The following is a 24,975-nucleotide window of genomic DNA, read 5'->3' as shown; positions in this document are numbered from 1 at the left end:
TCTGTCCTGAGGCTTCTGCTCTCATTCACTTAGTGCTGTGCTGCACAGTTCTACACTGTTGAGGGAGAAGGGAGACCAATGAGGCTTAACTCAAAACCTGGGCATTGTTTTGGTTGCCATTCCATAGGTTTGGAGAGCTCTAGATCTCTTTTGTTCTGGGTTCAGTGGCTCTTCAGGGCACGGGAAATGCCTGTGTCTGGGCCGGTGTGGTCTGGAGCTTTGGAGTAACAGCGGGATCCATCAGTTATTAGGGGGCACGTCAGATGATCATATCCAGTTCATATGGAAGTCCTGGGTCTGCCTTCCTTATGATCGGGGTGGCATCTGGTTCTCGATGTGCCAGCATCAAGGCACCTTCAGGGAGCTCAGTACCTGAGCCTCAATCAAGCCTCATCCTCCAAATATGTGGGGAAGGGTGACGCAGGGAAGGGTGACATCAGGAGTCAGGTCATGGACTGGTTAGAAGATTACCTTATTGTGTTGAGGCAGGCTGCAAGGCATTCCAGACAACGGCACAGCAGGGGACAGCACAGGGAGGCAACAGAGTGTTCCCAGCAATGGCCCAGCTACTGAAAGCAACAGAGGCAGCCAGGCTGGGAGGAGTCAGGTGGTAGGAGAGTTGGTCAGGAGCAGAACATGGAAAGCCAGAGAAAGTGTGCAAAGCTCAGAAATGGCATCTGTAATTTACTGGTACCGTGTGTGTTGGATGGAAGGTGAAGGAAGGCTCAAAAGGCATAAAAAGGACCTTTCACTTATGTTAAACTGACATGCCAAAGGTCTTATTGTAGTTCATCTTAATGTAATATTCATAAATTTATTGACCGGGTGCCGTGGCTCATGCCTGTAATCCCAGCACTTTGGGAGGCCGAGGTGGGCGGATCACGAGGAAGAGATTGAGACCAATCCTGGCCAACATGGTGAAACTGCGTCTTCACTAAAAATACAAAAATTACCTGGGCGTGGTGGTGCACACCTGTAGTCCCAGCTACTCAGGAGGCTGAGTTAGGAGAATCGCTTGAACCTGGGAGGTGGAGGTTGCAGTGAGCCAAGATCGCACCACTGCACTCCAGGCTGGTGACAGAGCAAGACTCTATCTCAAAAAAAATAAAATAAAAATAAAATAAAATAAAATAAAATAAAATAATGTATTAAATCCATTGCTTTAACATTCTGAAATTTATTTTGGTTTCTGTTCAACAAAACTACATTGGGATGGCATTAACAGAAGCTCGGAAAAACATTATGCACTGAAAAATACTTCTCATTAGACCGCAACAAGCTTTAAAAAAATAAAATTAAGTAATTAAGTTACAAAAAGCTGAAAATATAAAACATTGTGGAAACAGTAGCCATCTATTAACTGGGAAAATACAAAAGAAGAGAAACAATTTCAACTATTAATAATGTATCGAACATGAAGTCTGGTGAATTAAAGGGGTATCTATCAGAGGATGAAGGGCTGGGCTTACCCACTGACGTACTATACAGCTCAGACCCAAACCCTTCACAAAGGAGACTCTAAGTTTACATCTGACTTGCGGAACTAGCTGAATGGAGTCACTGTTAGCTCTGGAGATACTGTTAAATTAAACCTCAAAATCTCTCCCAAGGACTCTTGCTCAAGCAAGTCACACTAAACCCAACCTTTCTAACAGGGGTTTTCAGGAAATGGCCTGCAGAAGCACAGGGTCTGGTGCCTCACACAGCTTCCTCCACACTGCAAGTTCTCTAGTTCTCATCACGCCCACAGCATCTGGCATCAGGTCACCCTGTACAGTCAAGGGCCACAGAATTAACCAGCAGGGAAATTCCAGAGGTTTAGAATTCTATCAGCACATGTGTCACTGGAAGCCATCATGGGGGTACCATGTCAGAGCATATGTAACTAGCTGTCAAGTCTTTCCCCGTTGCCTCAGCCTTTCTACAGACTGGCCTTCGACCTCCCCTGAGTCTGGAACTAGACTGTTTCAGCAACTCTCTTCAGGGATCTGCAGCAGGAAAATTGCTTCCTCTATTAACATCTATGACTGAAGCACAGATTTGTCTAACAGAAATCACCCTTCACCCAAAAGCTGGGTGCAGAAAGGGAAGCCCTTAGCTGACTATAGGAGGTGCCTCTTGTGGCTGCACGTGCTTCTTACACCCCCCAGCTTGAACGACGCCTCAGCCAGCTCACCCTCATCCACACAATCTCCAGGAAACATGCTTCAAACATTCTATCTTTGAAAAGACACCTTGCAGAAAATAAGTTTTCCTTTGCTGTGTGGTATTTTCTTCAGTGCTGTGTTTTTTTTTTTTTTTTTTTTGAGCGGAGTCTCGCTCTATTGGCAGGCTGAAGTGCAGTGGCATGATCTCAGCTCAATGCAACCTCCGGCTCCCGGATTCAAGCAATTCTCCTGCTTCAGTCTCCCTAGTAGCTAGGACTACAGGTGCACGCCACCACGCCCGGCTAATTTTTGTATTTTTATTAGAGACGGGGTTTCACCATGTTGGCCAGGATGGTCTCGATCTCTTGACCTCGTGATCCGCCCACCTCGGCCTCCCAAAGTGCTGGGATTACAGGGGTGAGCCACCGCGCCCTGCCTTTCTTCAGTGCAATTTCTAAAGAGAAACTTAAATCCTGTTGTATTCTTTCAACACAAGCAATGATACTTCTCAGAGTCTGCTCAGCTCTGTGGACTCCGTGACAAAATGTACTCGTCCACTGCCATCTCTCTTGGTTTCTGAAACCAACCTTTCTTCCTGCTCTCCTCTTCAAGAGCAAAACCCAACATATGTATAAGGTCACAGCAAGTGGTAGCCAGGAAAAGCTGTGGGACCCCACATTTGAGTCACATCCATGTGGCATGGAGAAAGAAAACATATCTGCCAGAAGGAACTGAACTCTGAAAGTCCTAAGGAAGGTCACCATGCTCAGCAGACAGGAAAGCATTGCCAAGGGCTGTCCCTCAAGTGCTTAGTTTGCTTGGGGAGACCAGAAAGACTTCAGATCCTGACTGCCCTGGTTTGTTGAAGTTCTGAAAGGAGTGGCATGATGAAGAGCTAGTGGAGCTGAGGGAAGGAGTCGACAGCGTGGGGTGGGGTAGTGAGGAAGGCGTACGAGGAAACGAGCTGGGCCCTGAAGAAACAGGCAGATTAGGGAAGGCAGGAGAAAGAAGAGAAGGAAGAGAAACCTAACCAAAGAACCATGGGAAGCTGGAAAGTCGAGGGCACAGCCAGAATAAAGGCACAGATGGGCACCCCACAGGAGGGACCTTGGCCAGGTTGGGATGCAGAGAAAGACAGGCAGGAGGGTGTCAATCTATAGCATGCTGAACCCCAAAAAGTCTGTAACTGGATTCTCTAAGCCTCGAGAAGTTCAGACCAAAGCTTCAGACCAGGGCAAATATTTTGGAAAGATCAGTCTTTCCAAGATTGAACTTCTTTCCAAGAAGCTGCACAGGAAACCCAGTAAATGTGAATCTGAAAACAGAAAATCCAACAGAGAAGTAAAACGGGCTGGGGGTGGGCAACAAGAGAAGCAAGGAAAACGAAAAGACTGTAGCTAAGGATCTTTTATTTTTTTAAAAAACGGATAGGACTTTGGTGATGAGAGAGAAAAAGGGCAAAAGTCTGCAGTTAGGAATTCAGGTGACTGAAGACTGACCTGGACAGCTGGAAGGGACAGGCTGATGGGCAGGAGAGAAATTCCTTTCTGTGACAACCAAGCTGAACTATTCGATACCAGCAGCACTGGGTTCTTTAGGTACTAAGCCAAGACAAAGACTTGGGAATCATTCACTCCAAGGATGAAGAATGGATGTGAATGGCTGAGGAGACAGTCAAAGGAATAGAGAGGCCTGGCTTTGAGGGCCTCTTTCCCACCAGCACAAGATAAGGCAAAGGACCATTTGTCAGAGACATCAAGAAAGGGGAATTTCCATTTGGATGGTCAACAGTGTCCAGTTCCATCAAGGACAAGACTAAGCTTTGAGAAAAAGCCATGGATTTGGTAATCTGATAACTGGTAACCTTTAGAAAAGCTTAGTTGACAGACAGAGACCGAAGTGAGTTGGTAAAAGTCATGAAGAGAATGAATGGCAACTTAAGGGAAACAACATGCTGGAGAACTTGAGTAGCAGGATGAATAACAAATAGGACAGTTGGGAACAGAAAAATCCAGGTGCATATGAAGGTGGAAGGAAAGGAGCTGGTATAGATGGGCACAATCAGAAAACACGAGGAGGGGAAAGGCAGGGATAAGGGAGGCAGGCAGGGAGAGAGAAGTGCAATAGCCACGGTCTTAGGGGATGCTAGAGGAGCCTAAAAGAAGATTCCTCAGGTTGGTGCAAAGTATTAGAAGACCAATGCATCAGTACAGAGAATGACCCAAGGGTAAGTCTTCATTCCTTACCTCCATAAAGTAGGCTACCTGCCAAGAATGAAAATGTCAACTCAAAGCTATGGGCTGTTTTAAGCAAGGTGGAAGATAATATAAGAAGCATGGTCCTTTCTTCAGACTTACTGCCTTGACAGCACAGAATCATCTTTTGTCCCTCATCTCCCAAGTTATTTGTACTTCCCTGAGATCAGCTCAAAAACAACTCTCTTTAGGCTGTCTACAATGTGGAAGAGCATGACTAGAAGAGATAAACCTTCAAACAATAGTGTGGTCTAAGACACTAACCTCACTTATCCCAGGGGAACCCACGGAATCTCTTCATTTGCATTAACTCCTGACATGGCATGGAAGAATAATTTTTATCAAATGCCCTTGGCATCTTATATCAGATTAAAGGACCATTAAATACACTGAGGTAAAAATGGGCAGAGAGTATAGTTAGTTTCTATTAATAAATCTAAGTCTATTTTGTCTGTTTTAGGCAACAAAGGCCAAATGGACTTTGTGGGAAATGTATCTCATAAAAGCCCTTTGGAAAAACTGCAGACCAAAACCAAAACCCTCCTTCATGTTTTCTCGCATGAAACATGAAGTTGCCCTATTTCAAAAAGTTCCTACTGAGTATGATTGTGTGAAAGATCACACTATTTCAAATCATATTTATTTTAAAAATCTGTGATGGGACAGTGGCCTATTAGGAAGCCCAAGTTCTGTTTTATGCTCGGCACAACCAAGTGGAAGCTGATTCACTTTGTTTCAAGTTACACAAAATAATCAGAAAATCAAGAAGATCTCATGCTAGACAGGTTAGACTTGCACCCAGAAAAGCATTTTTTTTTTTAACCTGCTGTTTTGGTTTGCTGCTGAAGTCTTTGAAGAGAATTATGTATTCGAAGTAGCTCTTTGCCCATCGGCATTTCCCCATCTTCTATGTCTTCTGTAGGGCACATCCCCCCAAAAGTAAGAGGCCTTAGTAGAAAAGCACTTCTACCTGCAGTTTTCCCCTAGGTCTGCAGAGAAAAACCGTGAGAGTGCAATGCCACAATCAAGGGCCAACTTTCCTACAGAGCCCGGGCCCCAAGGGAGGGTGGTCAGCAGCGCAACCTGCCCAGACTGGGATATCCCTTTGGTCATAGCCGTGTTTCCACATGGCCCTCCACTCACACTCAGAGGAGGAATGGATGGAAGCCACCAGCATAAATAAAGGGAACACAGAAGAACGATGTCACCAAAGTGCAGGTGCAAACCCCAAAGCAACCCCCTACCTCTGCCAGCCCAGACTTGCCACTAAATCCTAGAGGAGGGTGTCTCTTAGGTCACAGTACTTTTTTCTTCATTTCTTTTGATTTAGAAACAAATCAGCAGGGAGGACAAGGTTCTCAAGGACAAAAAATTCAAAGCTGAAACGAGAGCAGCACAATCCATTGGTGACGTTCATCTTTTTCCAGAGGAATATACCATTCTGTTATGACTTTGGGGAGGAAAAAAAAGATCTTTTAGGAGGTGCAGGGAACACATTCAGAATTAAGACATACTGACCCACCATCACAGAAACAGCAATTAATTAAAATAGCACACAAAATGATTTTTAAAGTTTGAAATGAAACATAACACTAGAAAGACATACACTTGGAGAGATAAGAATCCTGGCTTCTGCCTCATACTGTTCTGTATTGTTGTGAATCATTTACATGTGTTTTTTGTTTTGTTTTTGTTTTGTTTTGTTTTTGAGACGGAGTCTTGCTCTGTCGCCTAAGCTGGAGTACAGTGGCACGATCTTGGCTCACTGCAACCTCTGCCTCTGAAGTTCAAGCGATTCCCGCACCTTGGCCTCCTCAGTAGTAGCTGGGATTACCATGCCCAGGTAATTTTTGTATTTTTAGTAGAGATGGAGTTTCACCACATTGGTCAGACTGATCTCGAACTCCTGACCTCAGGTGATCTTCCTGCCTCAGCCTCCCAAACTGTTGGGATTACAGGCATGAACCACTGTGCCCAGCCACATGTGTGTTTTTTTTAAAATCACAAGCTGGGCATGGTGGCTCACGCCTGTAATCCCAGCACTCTGGGAGGCTGAGGTGGGTGGATCACTTGAGGTCAGGAGTTTAAGACCAGCCTGGCCAAAAGGGTGAAACCCCGTCTCTACTAAAAATCTAAAAATTAGCTGGGCGTGGTGGTGGGCGCCCGTAATCCCAGCTACTTGGGAGGCTGAGGCGGGAGAATTGCTTGAACCTGGGTGGTGGAGGTTGCAGTAAGCCAAGATTGAGCCACTGCACTCCAGCCTGGATAACAGAGTGAGACTCTGTCTCAAAAACAAACAAATATCATAAAAAGGGGAAATCCTTAAAGTCAATTATCTGAAAAGGTAGTAGTCCAGAGCTAAATTGTAAAGCTGGCCTACTGGACTAGTTAGCAAAGATGTTGTGAGCTCAGTGGCTCGTTTTGTAGCTAATATTGAGTTGTACAAGAGAATCATGTTCCCTGCAGGAAGTTTGGGAACAATTCATATTTGGGCCACCAATGGTTCTTTGCCAATGTCCTGCTTGTTGCTATGTGAAACCAGAAGGAAGGGTGCACACTGGTAGCAATGCAGTAGAGTACACTCTTCCTACTTAGACAGGTTGTCTTTAGAGAGACCCTTGCTCAGCTCTGCTGCCATGGGGTGTGTTGACGGAAGTCAGGGACCCCAAATGGAGGGACCGGCTGGAGCCACAGCAGAGGAACATAAATTGTGAAGATTTCATGGACATTTATCACTTCCCTAGAAATACTCTTATAATTTCCTATGCCTGTCTTACTTTAATCTCTTAATCCTGTTATCTTAGGAAGCTGAGGATGTATGTCACCTCAGGACCCTGTGATGATTGCGTTAACTGTACAAACTGATTGTAAAACGTGTATATTTGAACAATATGAAATCTGATTGTAAAACATGGGTGTTTTAACAATATGAAATCAGTACACCTTGAAAAAGAACAGAACAACAGCAATTTTCAGGAAACGAGGGAAGGCAACCATAAGGTCTGACTGTCTGTGGGGTTGGGCAGAATAGAGACATATTTTTCTTCTTGCAGAGAGCCTATAAACGGATGTGCAAGTAGGAGAGATATTGCTAAATTCTTCTCCTAGCAAGGAATATTAAATATTAAGACCCTAGGAAAAGAACTGCATTTCTGGAGGGAGGTCTATAAATGGCTGCTCTGGGAGTGTCTGTCTTATGCAGTTAAGATAAGGACTGAAATACGCCCTGGTCTCCTGCAGTACCCTCAGGCTTATTAGGGTAGGGAAAAAAATCCCACCCCGGTAAACTTGAGGTCAGACCTGTTCTCTGCTCTCGAACTCTGTTTTCTGTTAAGACGTTTATCAAGACAATATGTGCATAGCTGAATACAGAACCTTATCAGTAATTCTAATTTTGCCCTTTGCCTTGTGATTTTTGCTTTGCCCTTTGCCTTGTGATCTTTATTGCCCTTTGAGGCATGTGATCTTTGTGACCTACTCCCTGTTCATACACCCCCTCCCCTTCTGAAATCTCTAATAAAAACTTGCTGGTTTTGCAGCTCAGGGGGACATCACGGTCCTGCCAATATATGATGTTACCCCCAGAGGCCCAGCTGTAAAATTCCTCTCTTTGTATTCTTTCTCTTTATTTCTCAGACCAGCCGACACTTAGGAAAAATAGAAAGAACCTACGTTTAAATACTGGGAGTGGGGGTTCCCCCAATAGGGGTGGAAGGAGGGCTTATCTCTCTGACAGAGGAATCGATTGGCTGTACTCAGGAACTCCAGCCCACAGTGCTTAAGCCAGGCTGATGTAGGGAGTTAGAGGCCTATGTGCTTCTGGGCTTCTGTTTTCAGGGAGCGCAGTCTAGTGCTTTACCACATAAAGTGTGGATCCAGTGGCATTTGGTTTCACCTGAGAACTTCCACCATGCCTAGGCTGGGCATGGTGGTTCATGCCTGTAATCCCAGCACTTTGGGAGGTTGAGGCAGGTGGATCACCTGAGGTTGGGAGTTCAAGACCAGCCTGACCAACATGGAGAAACCCCATCTCTACCAAAAATACAAAATTAGCTGGGCATGGTGGTGGCACTTGTAATCCTAGCTACTTGGGAGGCTGAAGCAGGAGAATAGCTTGAACCCAGGAAGCAGAGGTTGCAGTGAGCCGAGATTGCACCACTGTACTCCAGCCTGGGCAACAAGAGCGAAACTCTGCCTCCAAAAAAAAAAAAGAATGTAGAAATATAGGCTCCACCCCACATCAAATGAATCAGACAATGCTTTTTATCAAAATTCCCCAAGGTGATTCAAATGCCTATTAAAGTTTATGGAGTGCTGGTAGAATGCAGAAAGCTCAAGACTGGGAGACCAGGGAGTTGCTATCAGGTCCTGATTTTGCCACTAACTTGCAGTAGAAACTTAGCGGAAAAAAAAAATGAATGTTTCTGTGCGGGCCTATTTCCTCATCTGTCAAGGGAGGGAGCTGCTGTAGAGTATTCGAAGGTCTCTTCTAGCTCTAACGTCAGAGATATGTGTATCTAGATGTTTCTAGTTTGTTGTCTAAAAAGGGCGAATGCAACAGCAACAGCACCCCCAGAATCGGCCACTGCTGCCATGGCAAACGCAAGCCCACTACTGGGTCCATCTAACGTTAACTATCCCTCCCGTGGACCTGGCTCCTCCTTCCTTACCTTCTGGTCCAAACGTTGGTAGTCACTGGCCTTTGGCCGCCGGGTGACTTTAGATCTTTTTCCTTCCAGGACAAAAGCAATGATCTGAGGAAAAGAAAAAGAAAATGATTAACAGGTAATGACATAGTTCAGTCTCTGAAATCAGAGGCAGTCACCTGGTAGCATATTTGTTAATGACCCTGACTGTAGAAAGAGCAGTACACTCACAGAGGTCTATTTAAACTTTAACCAGTTTAAGAAAGACAGAGCCTAATTACATCAGAATCTTTTGTATCGCTTAATAGGAAATAACAAATAGAAGGCTGTCTGAGTTCTAGCGTGTGGGAGGAAGTCTGTATGATTCATTCAAAGGTACACAAGTCAAAGATCTATCAACTCCTTCCTAGAGATATCTACAATAGGACATTCCTTTAAAAATAATCATAATCAGAATTTCCTATCTACAAATGTACTCTTTCATCCCACGTTGCTACATCAACTATACTCTCTGTCACTCTCATTTCATGACCAAGGTTACCCTGCATAATGGACACCTGGACATAGAATAAGAAATGCACTTTTTTGGCTGGGCGTGGTGGCTCAAGCCTGTAATCCCAGCACTTTGGGAGGCCGAGACGGGCGGATCACAAGGTCAGGAGATGGAGACCATCCTGGCTGATAAGGTGAAACCCCGTCTCTACTAAAAAATACAAAAAAAACTAGCCAGGCATGGTGGCGGGCGCCTGTAGTCCCAGCTACTCGGGAGGCTGAGGCAGGAGAATGGCGTAAACCCGGGAGGCGGAGCTTGCAGTGAGCTGAGATCCGGCCACTGCACTCCAGCCTGGGTGACAGAGTGAGACTCCGTCTCAAAAAAAAAAAAAAAAAAGAAATGCACTTTTTTTTCTTTGAGGACAGGTCTCACTCTGTCACCCAGGCTGGAGTGCAGTGGCGTGACCATGGCTCACTGAAGCCTCGACCTCCCACAGTCAAGCCATCCTCCCACTTCAGCCTCCAGACTAGCTGGGCCCACACACGTCCACCACATCTGGCTAATTTTTTTTTTATTGTATGTAGAGACGAGGTCTCGCTTTGTTGGCCAGGCTGGTCTCGAACTCCTGGGCTCAAGCGATCCTCCCGCCTCAGCCTCCCAAAGTGCTGGGATTACAGGCATGAGCCACTGCACCCAGCCAGGAATGCACATTTTTACTAAAGGTCTTCCCCTCTATTCTTTCTAGCCACAGGCCTCATGGCCAGAAATGGACTCTCCAATTTTAAGCAGGTTACAGAAACTAGCTTCTAAATTTTGGGGGCTCAATATGAAATGCAATCATTTTGTCATTAGAGTGGTTGCTAATAAACAGACCAAACCCTGCTGAAAAAGTCACAGGTGTACGTGTCTGTGCAATTTCTGGGCTTTCTTCTAATTATTATTAATTGCAGAAGTCCCTGGGCTCCTTGTTGCTGGTATTGAAGATGCAGTAATTGAAACTATTCTTTGTGCCACTGATGGAAGAGAGAATGTTGGGAAAGGAAACTAGAAATGATATGTCGTCTCAAGAATGGAAATAGGATGGAAGGTACGTGCTTTAACTGTCAAGTACTCAGGTCCTCTGAGGCTGTGAAGGGCCCAAGTGCAAAGTTATGGGAGGAGATTCCACGTCAGGTCAGATCCTAATAATGGCCTAACTTGGCTCCTAATGCAGTAGCAGAGGACACTCAAAGTAAATAGATGACAGGATGAAAACACGATTCACAAAACAAGAGTAAAAAGGCCTAATGGGGCCCGAGGAAAAAAACTGAAGTTTGTTTTAAAGTCCCCAGTGCTCACGGGCATCCAGTGATAGGATACCCACCCAAACCCAAGCTTCCAGGGTGCTGGAAACCCCACTCCCCTCCCGAAGGCCGCTCTAGACCTACCTTCCGCTTGTTGTGATGAGCGATATAGAGGACTGCCACAAGAATGGCTGCAGTCACCAGATATGCAAAGAAGTGGCTGCTCTCCGCGCTGGCATTTCCAGAACTCTCCCTATAATGGTCATCCTTCTCGCTACCCCTGGAATCCAAAAGTGTCCCTTCACGGTTTTCATTGGAGGCAGAACCGGACATCTTTTCTTTCTCTTCTTTGGGCGGTGAGCCCTCCTCGGGTCCTGTATCATCATCTTCAGCCTCTTTGGGCTCCACATCCTCAGTAGGCTCTGAAGACTTACCTTCCTCCTGCGGGGAAGAAATGAGGTCAGTGTCCTCCCCAGATTCGGTTTTGAAAGCATGAGGAGAAAGCTTCCCTTTGTCAGCTAACTGGTTTGTGTCAGCCTTGGGGAGCTCCTTGTTATCAGAAGGGTTGGAGACGGGCTTGGAATGGTCTTTCCTGGAAGGCTGCTCTGGAACCACCTTGCCAGGGCCGTCTTTTGGGGTCTGCTCCTCCGCATCTGACTTGCTAGACCCGTCTATTGGGCCCTGCTCCTCTGCACCGGACTTGTTAGCGGCGTCTTTGGGAGTCTGCTTCTCCGCACCTGACTTGTTAGGGACGTCTTTTGGGATCTGATCCTCCGCACCCGACTTGCTAGAGCCGTCGGCACCCGACTTATTAGGGACGTCTTTTGTGGTCGGCGCCTCCGCACCCGATTTGCTAGTGCTGTCTTTCGTGGTCTGCGCCTCCGAACCCGACTTGCTAGGGCTGTCTTTTTGGGTCTTTGCCTCCGCACCCGACTTGCTGGAGCTGTCTTTTGTGATCTGAGCCTCCGAACCTGACTTGCTAGAGCTGTCTTTTTGGGTCTTTGCCTCCGCACCCGACTTGTTGGGGTTGTCTTCTGGGGTCTGCGCCTCCGCACCCGACTTGCGAGGGCTGTCTTTTGAAGTCTGCGGCTCTGGATCCGACCTGCTAGGGCTGTCTACTGAAGTGTGCGGCTCCGGATCCGACTTGGTAGAGCCTCCAGGCCGTTGGCTCAAGGTGGGGTAAGTAGAGACGTTTTCTGTAGAAGGCCGAACTCCAGCTTCTTCTTTCTTGACACTTGCGGTGTCCGAGAGCGGCGCGGCTCCTAAAATAGAAAAACGACTTAGCACCAGAGAAGGGCAGGCCGGAAGAAGGAACTCCTCAGAGCTGGAAGATATTGGGAGCAGCGGGGAAACAGGGATTGGGGGGTGGGGCGGGAGATGATGGCGAGCGGAGAGGTGGGTCGGGCAGGGAAGAAGCGAGCCTAGAAGTTACCTGCCCAGGTGAGAATGGGGGATCTGGGGGCAAGAGTGGGATGCTGGATAGAGGGTCTTACCAGCCGCTGCGACGCTCAGGAGGACTAACGCAACCACGAACCTCATCCTGCTCGAATAGCGCTTCCGCCCTCTAACGCTCTCGCGAGATCCGCGCGCGGGGCCCCTCTCCAGTCCCGCCCCTGCTGCGCGCGTCTTTCCGTCTCCGGCTTCCGCCAAGACAAAGGGCGAGATTTGCGGGGGCCGCTGCTGCTGATGTCTACGCTCGCCTTCAGCTGCGGTGGTTACGGTCGCTGAGTGGAAGGTGAGCCTTTTCTTCCTGGTTTCTCGTCTCTACCACAGCCGCAACAGACTGGCCCTCCGTTTTTCGTCCTCTCCGCTGCGTACTTCCGAGACGTTACAGGCAGAGCTGGAGCTCCCTGGCCTCTCGCACTGGCCGCGGAAGTGAGGTCGCTAGGGGCAGGCGCCTCTTGGCCACCACCATCCTGTGCTTGCGTTTCTATGCTCTGCTTTTTTCGTGTTTCCCTCTTGGTAGTATACAAACATGCGGTGCTCTGGTCTCTCCCATGTGGGAACAAATCCATCCGATCACCTACAAAGCGTTGCCTTCGCATCCCGGCCCTCCTCCTTCCCGCCTCCACAGAGACTGTGTTCTCCGAGGTCGCCAAACATGTTTTCCAAAAAGTGCAGCCTTTTTCTGGTCGTAAAAGTACAGAAGCAGAAAACAAAACCTGACTGCCACCCTTCCGGGATAATCACTATTAATGTTTTAGTGTATTGTCTGCCCTCTAAACATTTAATGTTTTTTGAATAGATAGTACGGTATAATGTTTCAGAAATGATAACCAGATTTTAAAGTAAATAGACCTTTCTTAGAAGAGTCTTCCTACTCCTCCACAGGTTACCGCTTACATTAGTTTATTATGTTTCCATTTAGTTTTGTAAAAAAAAAAAAAAAAAGGACACTTTCCCTTCTTAATTAGTGTATTTCTCTTTTCTATGCAGATTTATTTTCTCCGCATATTGGGATAATCAGGTAAATGGTTTTGTATCCCACCGTTTACAGTTACTGTTATGTTTATACATTAAATGTTTGAAATCACTTTATGAACGATTGCCAGGCTTGGTGCTTAGGAGACAGTGATTTAAGAAATGATAGGTCTTAAATGAAATTACATCAAGTTAAAAAGCTTCTGCACAGCAAAGGAAACAGTGAAGAAACAACCTACATAATGGGAGAACTATTCGCAAGCTATCCATCCGACAAGGGATTAATAACTAGAATATATAAGAAACTCAAGGAAAAAAATATAATTAAAAAATGGGCACCAGCCAGGGCAACATGATGAAACCCTGTGTCTACCAAAAATACAAAAAATTAGCCGGGCATGGTGGCCTGTGCATCTAATCCCAGCTACTCAGAAGGCTGAGGATAGGAGGATTATTTGAGCCTGGGAGGCGGAGATTGCAGTGAGTGAGCCAAAATCTTATCACTGCGTTCCAGCCTAGGCAACCATCCCAAAAAAAGAAAAAAAAAATGGGCAAAAGACCTGCTGAATAGACGTATCTCAAAAGATGACATACAAATGGCCAACATAGAAATGGTACGTGAAAAGATGCTATCACTAATCGTCAGGGAAATGCAAATCCAGACCACAATGAGAGATCATCTTAGCCCAGTTAGAATGGCTGTTATCAAAAGAAAAAAAAAATACATAATGTTGACAAGGATGAGAAGAAAAGGGAATGCTCATATCCTGTTGGTGGGAATGTAGATTAGTACAGCCATTATGGAAAATAGTATTGGCAGGGCATGCAGGCTCACACCTGTAGTCCCAGCACCTTGGGAGGCTGAGGCAGGCAGATGACTTGAGCCCAGGAGTTCGAAATCAGCCTGGGCAATGTAGCAAGACTCTATCTCTATAAAAAAATAAAGGAAAACAGCACAGAGTTTCTCAGAAACTAAAAATAGAACTGCCATATGATCCAGTATTCCCACTGCTGGGTATGTATCCAAAAGAAAGGAAATAAGTATGTCAAAGAGATAGATACTCTTGTAATCCCAGCACTTTGGGAGGCTGAGGCGGGAGGATGGTGTGAGCCCAGAAGTTCCAGACCAGACTGGGCAACATGGCAAGACCCCATCTCTTTTTTTTTTTTTTTTTTTGAGACAGTCTTACTGTGTCACCCAGGCTTGAGTGCAGTGGCACGACTTCAGCTCACTGCAATCTCCATCTCCTGGGCTCTAGTGATCCCCCACCTCAGCCTTCCAAGTAGCTGAGACTAGTGGATCTCATGAAAGTAGAGGTGGCTACCAGAGGCTGGGAGGGGATGAGGAGAGGGAAGATGAAGAGAAGTTGGTTAATGGGTACAAAAATACAGATACATAAAAAGAGTAAGTGTTCTGTAGTCAATACAGTAGGAAAATTATGGTTAACAATAACATCGTATATTTCAAAAGAGAAGAATTGTAATGTTCCCGATACAAAGAATAGATAAATATTTGAGGTGATAGATATCCCAGTTACTCTGATTTGGTCATTAAATATTGTATACCTGTATAAAAATACCACATGTACCCCATAAATATGTACAACTATATAAAAAAAATTTTTTTTGAGACAGAGTTTTGCTCTTGTTGCCCAGGCTGGAGTGCAATGGCGCGTTCTTGGCTCAGCACAACCTCTGCCTCCCAGGTTCAAGTGATTCTCCTGCCTCAGCCTCCCGAGTAACTGGGACTACAGGCATGCACCAGCACACCCAGCTAATTTTGTATTGTTAGTAGAGACAGGATTTCTCCACGTTGGTCAGGCTGGTCTTGAACTCCTGACCTCAGGTGATCCACCCTCTTCAGCCTCCCAAAACGCTGGGATTACAGGCGTGAGCCACTGCGCCCAGCCCTATATCAAGTTTTTAAGGTAGGTATTAACTTCATGGAGCATGCAATCTTTTGGGGTACATAAATATTAAATATCTGTGCGTGCATGCACATTCCAAGAACTGCCAGAAAGAAAAGTACAGAAACTATGAGATCATTTGAGGAAGGGACCCTTAAGCTGAGGACTGAAGGTTATAGCTGTATCCCAGGTGAAGAGGAAAGGAAGAGGAGGATGAGCTTTCCTGGCTGAGTGTACAGCATGTATTAGGTTGGTGCAAAATCAATTGCGTTCTGGCCGTTTGACAAAAACAGCAATTACTTTTGCACCAACCTAATACAATGGTCTGCAGACAGGTGGGAACCTGGTATTTTGTGTAAGTCTAAAGACTACAGTTGTCAGATAATAGAGAAGAAGGAGAAAGGCAGGAAAGAGGCTGGAACAGAGCCAAATTGAACAAATGATCTGAGAATTGTCTAGAACATGAATCTACTAAGCACAAAAAGTACAACAGAAAATATGCCAGTTAACTTTGTGGGTTTTGTTTTGTTTTGAGATGGAGTCTCCCTCTGTTGCCCAGGCTGGAGTGCAGTGGCGTGATCTCAGCTCACTGCAGCCTCCGCCTCCCGGGTTCAAACGATTCTTCCACCTCAACCTACTGCTTAGCTGAGATTACAGGTACCCACCACCACGCCCGGCTAATTTTTGTATTTTTAGTAGAGATGGGGTTTCACCATGTTGGCCAGGCTGGTCTCAAACACCTGGCCTCAAGTGATCCACCCACCTCGGCCTCCCAAAGTGCTGAGATTACAGGCGTGAGCCACTGCTCCCGGCCATATGCCAGTTAACTTTGATTGAAATGTAAACTAGGCCAGGCGCAGTGGCTCAAGCCTGTAATCCCAGCACTTTGGGAGGCCGAGACGGGTGGATCACGAGGTCAGGAGATCAAGACCATCCTGGCTAATATGGTGAAACCCCGTCTCTACTAAAAAATACAAAAAACTAGCCGGGCGAGGTGGCGGGCGGCTGTAGTCCCAGCTACTCTGGAGGCTGAGGCAGGAGAATGGCGTAAACCCGGGAGTCAGAGCTTGCAGTGAGCTGAGATCCGGCCACTGCACTCCAGCCTGGGCGACAGAGCGAGACTCCGTCTCAAAAAAAAAGAAAGAAATGTAAACTAGTCCCACACGTGCCAGAAAGAACTACAGCTGCCAGGGGAAATAACTCCTCTGTAGTCTACTGAGTACAATATTTGGCTTACATGATGTGCAGTTCTAGTCAATTAGAATTCTTCAGAATTTCAAGGAATAGTACATGTAGTGGCATATAATTTTCAGGAACAAGTGCTTTATTTTTATTTTATTATTATTTTTTGAGACAGGGTCTCATTCTGTCACCCAGGCTGGATATTTTTTAATTTAAAAAACAATTAATATGTTCTCAGTATGTTTCTGTGTCGAAGAAAATGTCTGTCACACATACACTCATTACCGAAGAGAAAATAAGAATTACAGGAAGTGAGAAATCTTTTGCCAAACTATTTCAGAACCTTGACTCCACTTTGGCTGAAAGAAATGAACTGGTAAATCAATTTGTTTCTAAAAGAAAACTCTGGCCAGGTGCAGTGACTCTTGCCTGTAATCCCAGCACTTTGGTTGGGAGGCTGAGGCTGGCTGATTGAGCCCAGGAGTTCAAGACCACCCTGGGCAACGTGGTGAAACCTCGTCTCTACAAATAATTTTAAAAATTAGCTGGGCATGGTGTGCACCTACAGTCCCAGGAGCACTGAGATGGGAGAATTGCTTGAGCGTTGTAGGTGGAGGCTGTGGTGAGCTGTGATCAGGTCACTGCACTCCAGCCTTGGCAACAAAATGAGACTCTGTCCTAAAAAATGAAAAAAAAAAAAAAAAAAGAAAGGAAAGATTAAATTCTGGCTGGGTGGGGTGGCTCAAGCCTGTAATTCCAGCACTTTGGGAGGCCGAGGCAGGCGGATCATTTGAGATCAGGAGTTCGAGACCAGCATGACCTACATGGTGAAACCCTGTCTCTACTAAAAATAAAAAAAAAGTTAGCTGGGCATGGTGGTGCATGCCTGTAATCTCAGCTACTTGGGAGGCTGAGGCAGGATAATCACTTGAACTTGGGAGGCAGAGGTTGCAGTGAGCTGAGACTGCACCACTGCACTCCAGCTTAGGCAACAGAGCAAGACTCTCTCAAAAAAAAAAAGGAAAAGAAAATTATTTCTATCTCCCCTAAATAAATGTCTGACTAACATTTAAAGATACTGGCTTATCAAGGGTATGTGTGTCTGGTGAGGGAACAGTAAATTATTAAGCCTGACCTGGTGTCCAAATTACTAGACAATAGAGGAAAGGAGTCCAAATCATGCAGAACTCATGGGCCATGTCCAGTGTTTTATATTTTATCTTAACAATAATGATATTGCTAGAGTTTTAAGTAGGGGAAAGATAGAATTGGGATTTTTTAAAGACAGTCAAATTTAGCAATGGGGTGTTATATATTAACACCAAGTGTAGTGATACTAATGTTAATAAGTTCTGATAACCCAATACCATCACACCAGCTAAGGGTGGGGAGTTTTTGTTGTTTCAATTTATTTTTTATTTTATTTTATTTTTGTTTTTGAGACAGAGTCTCACTCTGTCGCCCAAGCAAGAGTGCAATGGCACAATCTTGGCTCACTGCAACCTCCGCCTCCCGGGTTCAAGCAATTCTCCTGTTTCAGCCTCCCAAGTAGCTGGTATTACAGGCGCCCACCACTACACCCAGCTAATTTTTGTATTTTAGTAGAGGCAGGGTTTCACCATGTTGGCCAAATTGGTCTTAAACTCCTAACCTCAAGTGATCCACCCACCTTGACCTCCCAGAGTGTTAGGATTACAGGCGTGAGCCACCGGGCCCAGCCAAATTTTTAAATATTACTCTGGTTGTATCGTGAAGAACTTGAGTGGGGAGGGAGGAGTGAATTTAAGAGTTAAGAGACTAATGCAATAGTTCAAGTAGGACTAGTGTAGGGACAGTGAGAATGGAGGGAAGTAATTGGACTCAAGATAAATCTGAAGGTAATACTAACAGGCCTTGAAGATGGGCTGGGTGTTGGGGAAAGGAGTGATGGTGAGGAAGGTGTGGAGGTGTCCTTTCCCTGAGGGAAGGAACACTAATGGAGAAGCAAGTCTGATGGGGGTGGGGCATAGAAAATGAATTTGCTTATGGTTAATTGCTGCTGTGTAGTTTGGACCATGAGACAGCCGGGTGAAAATATCTAGTTGGAAATGTGATCATGGAGTTCAAAGGTAAGTATAGGAACAATTTTTCTAACTAAATATTGTTCAAAACAGGATTGTTAATGGTTTCATAAAAAGTAATCTATTAGTTTATTGTAATTGTGACAGTTCTCTTACTATTGGACATCTGTATTATTTTTAGTTTTCTATTGTTAGTAACTATTGTTAAGTACTGGTTAGGTGCCTTTTAAGATAAACCCTCAGAAAGATTACGTAGGCCTGGTAGAGTGGCTCATGCCTGTAATCCCAGCACTTTGGGAGGCCAAGAGGATCCCTTGAAGCCAGGAGTTTGAGACCAGCCTGGTCAACAAATTGAGACCCTGTCTCTATAAAAAAATTTAAAAATTAGTCTGGCTTGAGACCAGGAGTTGGAGATTACAGTGAGCTATGATCTCTGCATCCCAGCCTGGGTGACTGAGTGAGAACCAATCTCTAAAAAAAAGAAAGAAAGAAAGAAAGAAAGAAAGATTAAGCAATTCTATTATTTTGCCTAAGCTTTGATAGCAGTGAGTATTATTAATCTGCCAAATAGATAGGAAAAACATAGTCCTTAAGTGTTATTCTTTAATACTTATTGCACAAATAATTTACATGACCTTGGACGATTTAATTACTTTAAATATTTGTTTCTTTATTGTTACTATTACTATGTTGAGACAGGGTCTCGCTCTGATGCCCAGGCTGGAGTGCAATGGTGTGATCTTGGCACACTGCAACCTCTATGTCCTGGATTTGAGCAGTTCTTGTGCCTCAGCCTCCTGAGTAGCTGGGACTACAGGTGTATGCCACCACACCCAGCTAATTTTTATATTTTTAGTAGAGACAGGGTTTCACCATGTTGGCCAGGCTGGTCTTAAACTCCTGACCTCAAGTGATCCGCCCACCTTGGCCTCCCTAAGTACTGAGATTACAGATGTATGCTACCACACCCAGCCTATTTCTTCATTATGAAATGGAAATTAAAATGTTAAGAATTAGATGATTCATGTAAAATATAGTGTTTAACACTATATGTAGCATATAATGCGCTAAAATTATTATTGTAATATGTTCATTATAGAAAAATTATAAAACAAAGATAAAGCAAAGTAAGAAATTTTTTTTTTTTTTCCTTTTTTTTGAGACCAACTATAGCTCACTGCAGCCTTGACCTCCCAGGCTCAAGTAATCCTCCCACCTCAGCCTCCCAAGTAGCTGGGACTACAGGTGCACGCCACCACACCTAGCTAATTTTTAAACTTTTTGTAGAGACAGGCTGTTCCCCAGGCTGGTCTTGAACTATGTTGCCCAGGCTAGTCTTGAACTCCTGGACTCAAGCAGTCCTCCCACCTCAGCCTCCCAAAGTGCTGCAATTACACATATGAGCCACCACACCTGGCCAGAAAAATATTCTTAATCGAGAGCTATTATCATTAATATTTTGTTGGTCCTCCTTTCCTATAGTAATATATGTGCATATAATTGTTAACCAAAAATAAAGCAAGTTATAAAGCCATATGTTGGCCGGGCACAGTGGCTCACACCTGTAATCCCAGCACTTTGGAAGGCCAAGGCAGGTGGATCACTTGAGGTCAGGAGTTCAAGACCTGCCTGGCCAACATGGCGTAACCCCATCTCTGCTAAAAATACAAAAATTAGCCGGGCATGGTGGCGGGTGCCTGTAATCCTAGCTACTCGGGAGGCTGAGACACAAGAATCACTTGAATCCAGGAGGCAAAGGCTGCAGTGAGCTGAGATCGTGCCACTGCACTCCAGCCTGGGCAACAGAGCGAGATTCTGTCTAAAAAAATTAAAACAGGCCAGGCATGGTGGTTCATGCCTGTAATCCCAGCACTTTGGGAGGCCGAGGCGGGAGGATCACGAGGTCAGGAGTTCAAGACCAGCCTGACCAAAATAGTGAAACCCCATCTCTACTAAAAATACAAAAATTAGCCGGGCATGGTGGTGTGTGCCTGTAGTCCCAGCTACTTGGAAGACTGAGGCAGGAGAATCACTTGAACCCAGGAGGTGGAGGTTGCAGTGAGCCGCGATCTTGCCACTGCACTCCAACTTGGGCAACAGAGTGAGACTTTGTCTCAAAAAAAAAAAAACCTTATGTAAAATTTTTACCTTGCAGGCCTCTTTGTGGCCTTTAGTGCTATACCTAGTCAGGTCAATTGTCTTCTGGGACACTATCTCATTGTTTTCCATCGTTTCTTTTCTCCACATCCTTTGAGGTCAACATACAGAAATCAACTGTATTTCTATACCTTTGCAGTGGAAAATCTGAAAATGAAATAAGAATTGCATTTCTGAATAGTATTAAAAAAATCCATAGAAATAAATTTAACAAAAGAATTGCAAAATTTGTGTTGTGAAAACTACAAAACGTTGAAAGAAATTAAAGAAGACCTAAAGAAATGGAAAAATATCCTATATTCATGGATTGGAAGACAGAATTTTGTTAACATGGCTATGCTCCCCAAATTGGTCTACACACAGTTTCTATTAAACACAGTCTCTATTAAGATTCCTGCTGGCTTGGTGCAGAATCCACAAGCATATTCCACAATACATATGGAAATGCAAGAGACATAGAAAAGCAAAAATGGACTTGAAAAAGAATAAAGCTGAAGGACTCATACTTCCCAGTTTCAAAACTCACCAAAAAGCTGGAGTAATTAGGGCAGTGTGCTACTGGCAAAAAGACATGAAGAGAAACATCTTTGTTAACTACCTCAAGAGGTCAGCTTCACAATTTAGCCCTGGACTACTAGCTTCTCAGATAATTGGCCTTAAGGAGTTTCCCCTCTTCATTATAACTTTTCTTTCAATTGGGGGAAAGAAAACTACATGTAAATAATTCAAAATAATACAGAACAGTGTGAAGCAGAGTCAGGATTCCCATCTCTCCATCAAGTGTATTTCTTTCTAGTGTATGTCTGATTTCTAACTGACTTTAAAAATCATTTTGTGGGGCCAGGCATGATGGCTCACACTTGTAATCCCAGCACTTAGGGAGGGCTGTAGGTAGGAGGATTGCTTGAGCCCAGGAGTTTGAGATCAGCATGGGAAACATAGCAAGACCCTATCTCTACACACACACACACAAATTAGGCATGTGGCTCTTGGCCTGCTGTCCCAGGTATTTGGGAGGCTGAGGTGGGAGGATTGTTTGAGCCCAGGAGGTCAAGGCTGCAGTGACCTGTGATCGCACCAGTGCACTCCAGCCTGAGAGAAGAGTGAGACCCTGTCTCAAAATAATAATAATTTTGTGTGATTTTTTTTTTTTGAATCAGAGTCTCGCTCTGTTGCCCAGGCTGGAGTGCAGTGGTGGGATCTTGGCTCACTGTGTAGCTGTGATTACAAGTGCTCACCACCACACCCGGCTACATTTTATATTTTTAGTGGAGACAGGGTTTTGCCACGTTGGCCGGGCTGACCTCTAACTCCTGACCTCAGGTGATCGGCCGCCTCGGCCTCCCAAAATGCTGAGGTTACAGGTGTGACCCACCACTCCTGGTTCACAAACTCCATTTTGCCTTTGGCAGAGGACATGTTTTTTTTTTTTTTTTTTTTTGAGACGGAGTCTTGCTCTATCGCCCAGGCTGGAGTGCAGTGGCCGGATCTCAGCTCACTGCAAGCTCCGCCTCCTGGGTTCACGCCATTCTCCTGCCTCAGCCTCCCGAGTAGCTGGGACTACAGGCGCCCGCCACCTCGCCCGGCTAGTTTTTTGTATTTTTTAGTAGAGACGGGGTTTCACCGTGTTAGGCAGGATGGTCTCCATCTCCTGACGTTGCGATCCACCCGTCTCGGCCTCCCAAAGTGCTGGGATTACAGGCTTGAGCCACCGCGCCCGGCCAAGGACATGTTTTCTTTCTTCATGCCCTCTGGGTATGAAAGGGGTCCCCAGGCTTTTCCTGGCTACCAATTGCTCTGACCTTACACATGTTGGGTTTTGCTCTTAAAGAGGAGAGCAGGAAGAAAGGTTGGTTTCAGAAACCAAGAGGGTTGGCAGTAGATGTGCAGATTTTGTCACGGAGTCCACAGAGCTCAGCTTTTGAGCCTCTGAGAAGTTTCATTTCTTGTGCAGAAAGAGTACAACTGAATTCAAGTTTGCCTTTAGAATTGCACTGAATAAAATACTGCACACTAAAGGAAAGCTTATTTTCTGCACGGTTGTTTTTTCAAAGACAGAATATTTGAAGCATGTTTCCTAGAGATTGTGTGGATGAGGGTGCGCTGGCAGAGGCATCACTCAAGCTAGGGGTGGTGTGTAAGAAGCACATGGAGCCACAAGAGGCGCCTCCTATAGTCAGCTAAAGGCTTCCCTTTCTGTGCCCAACTTCTAGACTCAAGGGTAGTCGAAGACCAGTCTATGTAGAAAGGCTGAGGCAACTTGGAAAGACCTGACAGCTAGTTACATATATTCTGACATAGTCCCCCCATAATGGCTTTTAGTGACACACGTGCTGATAGAATTCTAAACCTCTAGAATTCCCCTGCTGGTGATGCTGGTGTCTTCTCTTGTGCTTGTTTGTACAGGGTAACCTGATACAGAATGCTGCAAGTGTGCTGAGAGCTAGAAGGCTGTGAAAACTCTTGCTAGGAAGGTTGGGCTTGGCATGACTTGCTCCAGTAGGAATCCTGGGGAGAGATTTTCAGCTTTAATTAAACAGTACATCCAGAGCAAAGGGTGACTCTCAACTCAGGTAGTTCTACAAGTCAGATGTGAATTTACCAAATCTCCCAATTTGTTTGTTTGTTTTGTTTTTTTAGAGAGAGGGTCTTGCTCTGTCACTCTGGTTGGAGTGTAGTGGTGTGATCATAGCTCACTGCAGCCTCACACTCCTGGGTTCAAACAATCCTCCCACCTCAGCCTCCCAGAATACTGGGATTACAGACATGAGCCATTGTACTTGGCCAAATCTCCCAATTTAGAAACGCCTCTGTAAAGGGTTTGGGTCTATGTTTGGTTTTTTTGTTTGTTTGTTCTGTTTTGAAACAGGGTCCCACTCTCTTGCTCAGGCTGGAGTGCAGTGTCACAATCTTGGCTCACTGCAACCTCCACCTCCTGGGCTCAAGTGATCCTCCCACCTCAGCCTCCTGAATAGCTGGGACTACAGGGGCACACCACCATGCCCAGCTAATTTTTCTGGGCGGGGGTGGGTGAGGTGGGGACTTTATTTATACAGACAGGGTTTTGCCATGTTGCTCAGGCTGGTCTTGAACTCCCGAGCACAAGTAATCTACCTGCCTTGGCCTCCCAAAGTGCTGGGATTACAGGCGTGAGACAAAGCACTCAGCCCTGAGCTGTATGGTACTTCAAACTGCCAATACGCCAGCCCCCAACACTCTGATTGGTATTCCTTTAATTCATCAGACCCCATGTGCAATAAATGACTGAATGTTGAAATTGTTCGTTTGCCCCATCAGTAGATGGCCACTTTTTGTAACTTTATAATTACTTAATTTTATTTTTTTAAAGCTTATTTTGCTGTTTTTCAGTGTATAGTGTTTTACTGAGCTTCTGCAAATGCCATCACAATTTTGTTTTGTTGAAAAAAAAAGCAAAAACTTCAAATGTTAAAGCAATGGAATCAGTGAATTTATTGTTACATTAACACGAACTACAAAGCAGCCTTTCGTATGTCTGATACCAAAGACATAACTGAAAAGTCATTTTTCCAAACCTTGAGCTTGCATTCACATACCCATCTAACTCTCACATGTGCTAATTAACGGCAAATGCCATTTCTGGGCTTCACACACATTCTGTCACTTTCCCTTTTCTGAGGTGACTTCCCTTCCTTACCCCACACCTCCCAGAGCTGTCCCCAGGTATGCCCTTGCCTGGACAGCCCTGCAGCCTGCTTCACCCCAACAAAGTATTCATCTTACCAGTCCATGACCTGACTCCTGACGTTACCCTTCGCTGCATCACCCTTCCCTGTGTATTTGGAGGATGAGGCTTGATTGAGGCTCAGGTACTGAGCTCCCTGAAGGTGCCTTGATGCTGGCACATTGAGAACCAGATGCCACCCCGATCATAAGGAAGACAGACCCAGGACTTCCATATGAACTGGATATGATCATCTGACGTGCTCCCTAATAACTGATGGATCCCGCTGTTACTCCAAAGCTCCAGACCACACCGGCCCAGACACAGGCATTTCCCGTGCCCTGAAGAGCCACTGAACCCAGCACAAAAGAGATCTAGAGCTCTCCAAACCTATGGAATGGCAACCAAAACAATGCCCAGGTTTTGAGTTAAGCCTCATTAGTCTCCCTTCTCCCTCAACAGTGTAGAATTGTGCAGCACAGCACTAAGTGAATGAGAGCAGAAGCCTCAGGACAGAACTGAACCCACCAGCTTGAGCTGACAACACTGCCAGGGGTTCTATCCACCGATGGAATTTTCTGTGATCACTGAGTGAGGAGGCGTGGGTGAGGGATGCAGAGCGCTGCTCGTCATGAGACATCAAGCTATCCAAGTCAGTATCTTTTTTTTTTTTTTTTTTTTTTGAGACGGAGTCTCGCTCTGTCGACCAGGCTGGAGTGCA

General features: G+C 45.3%; 2 protein-coding genes across 4 annotated transcripts in view; one reads left to right on the top strand and one right to left on the bottom strand.

The window, feature by feature from the left end:
* Positions 1–1,157: 1,157 nt before the first annotated feature.
* Positions 1,158–12,390, bottom strand: TGOLN2 (trans-golgi network protein 2). Of its 2 annotated transcripts, XM_002799323.4 has the most exons (4): positions 12,318–12,390; positions 10,969–12,086; positions 9,073–9,156; positions 1,158–5,852 (listed from the first exon to the last, which is right to left on the bottom strand). In XM_002799323.4, the coding sequence occupies exons 1-4, from the start codon at positions 12,361–12,363 to the stop codon at positions 5,847–5,849; spliced, it is 1,254 nt and encodes a 417-aa protein (XP_002799369.3). In that variant the 5' UTR covers positions 12,364–12,390; the 3' UTR covers positions 1,158–5,846. The 2 variants fall into 2 exon arrangements, with proteins under 2 accessions (XP_002799369.3, XP_014968242.2); XM_015112756.3 differs by lacking the exon at positions 1,158–5,852 and having other exon boundaries at positions 9,022–9,156.
* A 65-nt stretch (positions 12,391–12,455) lies between these two features.
* ELMOD3 (ELMO domain containing 3) overlaps positions 12,456–24,975 on the top strand; it is a 66,156-nt gene continuing 53,636 nt past the window's right edge. For both annotated transcript variants that reach the window (XM_077959121.1, XM_077959111.1), the window contains exons 1-2: positions 12,456–12,559; positions 13,261–13,291. The gene's annotated coding sequence lies outside the window, so the exon portion shown is untranslated. The remainder of the gene's footprint in view (positions 12,560–13,260; positions 13,292–24,975) is intronic.

Source organism: Macaca mulatta, chromosome 13 (genome assembly GCF_049350105.2).
Source record: "Macaca mulatta isolate MMU2019108-1 chromosome 13, T2T-MMU8v2.0, whole genome shotgun sequence".
Lineage (NCBI taxonomy): Eukaryota > Metazoa > Chordata > Mammalia > Primates > Cercopithecidae > Macaca > Macaca mulatta.
Note: the sequence above shows the minus strand (reverse complement) of the source record. Positions and strands in the feature narration are given on the sequence as shown.

Coding starts and splice junctions, on each gene's coding strand:
- TGOLN2 (XM_015112756.3), bottom strand. CDS start 12,363: ATGAGGTTCGTGGTTGCGTTAGTCCTCCTGAGCGTCGCAGCGGCTG. Junction 12,087..12,317: donor CCTGAGCGTCGCAGCGGCTG/GTAAGACCCTCT, acceptor TTTCTATTTTAG/GAGCCGCGCCGCTCTCGGAC. Junction 9,157..10,968: donor CTCATCACAACAAGCGGAAG/GTAGGTCTAGAG, acceptor TCTTTTCCTCAG/ATCATTGCTTTTGTCCTGGA.